This window comes from Culex pipiens, chromosome 2, assembly GCF_016801865.2.
Source record: "Culex pipiens pallens isolate TS chromosome 2, TS_CPP_V2, whole genome shotgun sequence".
NCBI lineage: Eukaryota > Metazoa > Arthropoda > Insecta > Diptera > Culicidae > Culex > Culex pipiens.
In genome coordinates this window covers 169,422,851-169,426,959 of record NC_068938.1, presented here as the reverse complement: position 1 = coordinate 169,426,959, position 4,109 = coordinate 169,422,851, and the positions used below count along the sequence as shown (strand labels likewise).

The window sequence follows — 4,109 nt, the reverse complement described above, 5'->3', positions numbered from 1 at the left end:
TTGTCCCTCCGGAACCGGTTACCGGTGGCCACTGAGGGACACTACCGGAATGTGCAATGAACCCTATCATCCGACGTATCAAACTTCATGAAATTGCAGGTTATGACCATATAGGGTCATGCCGATGTCCCCTGACCCAACCTTGTCCCTCCGGAACCGGTTACCGGTGGCCACTGAGGGACACTACCGGAATGTGCAATGAACCCTATCATCCGACGTATCAAACTTCATGAAATTGCAGGTTATGACCATCTGAGGTCATGCCGATGTCCCATGACCCAACCTTGTCACTCCGGAACCGGTTACCGGTGACCACTGGGGGGCACTATCGGAACATACAATGAACTCTATCATCCGACGTATCAAACTTCATGAAATTGCAAGTAATGACCATCTGAGGTCATGCCGACGTCCTCTGTACTAACCTTGCGGAAAATGCTACAAAGTTAAAGAACGAGGGTATAGTCCTCCCGAAAAGAAACATGAGGAAAGTACTATTTTGCGAGAGTATAGACCTCTTGCGTGTTCATTCGTTCATTAAAACAGTTCATCCTATTGAATGGCTTAGGAGTGGAGTTGGGTGTAGTAACCAAATCATTGCGACGTTTCAAACTTCACGAAATCGCAAGTTATGGTCATCCAAGGTTTCGTCATCCCTGTCCCTACCTGGCAAATTTGATGACTTCGACTCAGACTGCAGCCCTACAGCCCTGCATCAACCGTCAATTGATTTGAGCTAAACAGATGCAGCTAAGGGACCATCCACAAACCACGTGGACACTTTTTAGGAATTGTCAACTCCCCTCCCTCTCGTGGATAATCTTTACCCTGCCCACCCGCCCACCCTCTCAAAGTGTCCACGTGGTTTATGGATGGTCCCGACATAGAAATTGTAAAATTTGATCTGAAATGTATTATTGGATGCAACTTTTATTCTGTAGCGTGTTTAGGCAAAGGAAGAATGCGTTTGTACTATTAGTGGAATATATTCCATTATGCCATAATAAGCATTAATTTTATCTTAAGTGCCCCCCCCCCCCTCCCCTCCCAAGCACGTTCATAGCCAACTGATAAAACTTTGATCAATGTTTGCAACGGCGTTATCTAAGTGCGCATCCACACGAAAAAAATGATTACATTTGTTTGATCCGGTTTGCTAGTTTGCTAGTGTGAGTGCAAGGCACGTCATAATGCTCGATTGTATGCTCAAGGATTATGATGTGTGAAATGTGTGCGTGACTTTTGCAGTGTTGGCAATCTGTCAAAATCCCTTTCTTTTAGCATTGAGTGATTAATTTTTTTGCAACGTGGGTGTGAATGAAGTGCACATGTTGATATTTTTCCAAAAGTGATTTTATCTTTTTGTCTGCTGCTGATTGAAATGGGTAAGTAAACTATTTGTAAAAAGGAAAGAATGATTAATTTACTTACACCTAACTTTGTAATTTCAAAGAATCCAGTTTATTGAACGACGCGTTTAAAAATTAAATGCTTTGTTTACTATTACTATTTAGATCTTTTTGGAGATTCTGACGACGAACTCATTGAGTCAGAATATGAGGAAGAAGTTGTAAATGATGCCGATAGCGAGAACGATGATACGGAAGATGAGGTGGATGCAGAAGTTGATGGCGAAGCAGGAGTAGGCGAGGGTGACCCGAAATGGAAGTCGAAAGATGGAACCGAATGGCTCAAGGTTCCACCCCAGCCGAAGTCGAGCGGAAGAACCCCTAAGCAGAACATCATACATGGTATTGTAGGTATCACACCATACGCCACATCACGGATTAAGGACGAAACGTCTGCGTTTAAGCTTGCGTTTGTTGACCACACAATCAAGGAAATGCTACTGCATACAAATCAAAAAGGACGTGAAAAGCAAGGAGAGGAGTGGGCAGAGATGGACTTGGTCGAGCTTGAGGCGTTTATTGGGCTTATGATCCTTGCTGCCGTATTCAAGGGCAATAAGGAGGCCCTCGAAGGGTTATGGGCTGAGGAAATGGGACGGCCAATTTTCCGGGCAACCATGCCGTTAAAGCGGTTCCGGACGATTCATGCGATGCTACGGTTCGATGACAAGGCCACCAGGAGCTCGAAGAAAGGTTCTGGTATACTCAACGTCTGGAATCCTTGGGTCGACCAACAGGCATTGCTTTTTCGCCCAAATGAGAGTATCACAATTGATGAGCAGCTGTACGGCTACCGGGGACGGGTTTTTTGTAAGGTTTTTATGGACAAGAAACCTGACAAGTACGGCTTCAGGATCGATCACGCCACATGCAGCGCAACAGGATTCGTTCTGAAGTCACAGCTATATCTTGGCAAAAGCAGTGACAATCGTTCCAAAAACGTCAGCGAAACCACTGTCTGCAACCTGGTGCTGAACGCAGGCTACGAAGGTAGAAACGTGACGACGGACAACTATTACACGTCAGCTAGCTTGGCCGCATCACTCCTGAAAAACGCGATGACCTTAGTGGGGACATTGCGGAAGAACAAACGCTGCATTCCACCCGCATTGCTGGACCTCAAGGGCCGGTCAGTAGGATCCTCGTTGTACGCTTACAGCGGCACCGAAACGATCCTGTCGTACGTTCCTAAAAAGAACAAGAACGTGCTGTTGCTAAGTACATTACACACGGACCTGCAACAGGACAACGGACAGAAGCCCAGCATCATACACTTCTACAACTCCACAAAAGGTGCGGTTGATACGGTTGACCGACGTATTGCGTCATATTCAGTTAAGCGTGCAACCCGAAATTGGATGGTCGTTATTGTCTCCGACATGATAGATTTAAGTCTGAACAACGCGTACATTTTGTACAACGCTGTTTTTCCAGGTGAGTTCTTTTTGCAATTTAACTCTGAATGCAAATTTATTTTTATTTTTTTTATAATTCCAGGTCAATACGTTACGAAGAATGCTGGAAAAAGGCGATTTCTTCAAGAGCTTGGAAATCGTTTAATCGATGCCCACATTGTGCGACGACAGGTACTACCTAGAGGTGTACTTGCTGCTACCGTTGTGAGGGACCGAAAGCGTAAAGCTAATGAATCGACACAGTCTTTGGAAGCATCCGAGGGCACATCCGGTGGCAACTTGAAACGAGGAAAAAAGCGATGCGCACTTTGCCGTGGCAATGATAATAAGTATCGGGCTGAGTGCTCGAATTGTCACAAAACGCTCTGCTCCAAACACTCGATCGTCTTTTGCACTTACTGCAAGGATGACTAAGCTCTAATCCCGCGCGAACTAAATGCTGATGATAATCATTGATAATAAAGTTGAATTACCCCAAATCAATGAAATGAAACCACAAAAGAACGAAACTTCCACAATTATTATTTCAAATAGTAGATAAATCACTAAATACTATTGAAATCTTCTCCATTCGAAAGGCCAGTTCCAGAGTGACCAGATCAAATAATACGGCGTCGTGATGGCTGTAGATGATCGCAATTTTCAACTTCAATGGTAACTAGCTCCAAAGTGACCAGGTTAGGTCAGAGGACGTCGGCATGACCTCAGATGGTCATAACTTGCAATTTCATGAAGTTTGATACGTCGGATGATAGAGTACATTGTATGTTCCGATAGTGTCCCCCAGTGACCACCGGTACCCGGTTCCAAAGTGCCCTGGTTTCGTCAGAGGACATCGGCATGATCTCTGATGGTCATAACTTTCAATTTCATGAAGTTTGATACGTCGGATGATAGGGTTCATTGCACATTCCGATAGTGTCCCTCAGTGGCCACCGGTAACCGGTTCCGGAGGGACAAGGTTGGGTCAGGGGACATTGGCATGACCTCAGATGGTCATAACTTGCAATTTCATGAAGTTTGATACGTCGGATGATAGGGTTCATTGCACATTCCGATAGTGTCCCCCAGTGGTCACCGGTAACCGGTTCCGGAGTGACCAGGTTGGGTCAGAGGACGTCGGCATTACCTCAGATGGTCATATCTTGCAATTTCATGAAGTTTGATACGTCGGATGATAGAGTTCATTGTATGTTCCGATAGTGTCCCCCAGTGGTCACCGGTAACCGGTTCCGGAGTGACAAGGTTGGATCAGGGGACATTGGCATGACCTCAGATGGTCATA

At 45.4% G+C, this 4,109-nt stretch overlaps 1 protein-coding gene across 1 annotated transcript; it reads left to right on the top strand.

Moving 5' to 3' along the window:
* The first annotated feature begins 1,381 nt into the window (after positions 1-1,381).
* On the top strand, positions 1,382-3,424 carry LOC120417282 (uncharacterized). The gene is made up of 3 exons (XM_039579233.2): positions 1,382-1,385; positions 1,515-2,843; positions 2,907-3,424. The coding sequence occupies exons 1-3, from the start codon at positions 1,382-1,384 to the stop codon at positions 3,236-3,238; spliced, it is 1,665 nt and encodes a 554-aa protein (XP_039435167.1). The 3' UTR covers positions 3,239-3,424.
* The last annotated feature ends 685 nt before the right edge of the window (positions 3,425-4,109 follow it).

Excerpts from the sequence above, each read along its gene's own strand:
- LOC120417282 (XM_039579233.2), top strand. Across the intron at positions 2,844-2,906 it reads GTACAACGCTGTTTTTCCAG|GTCAATACGTTACGAAGAAT; the intron begins GTGAGTTCTTTT and ends TTATAATTCCAG.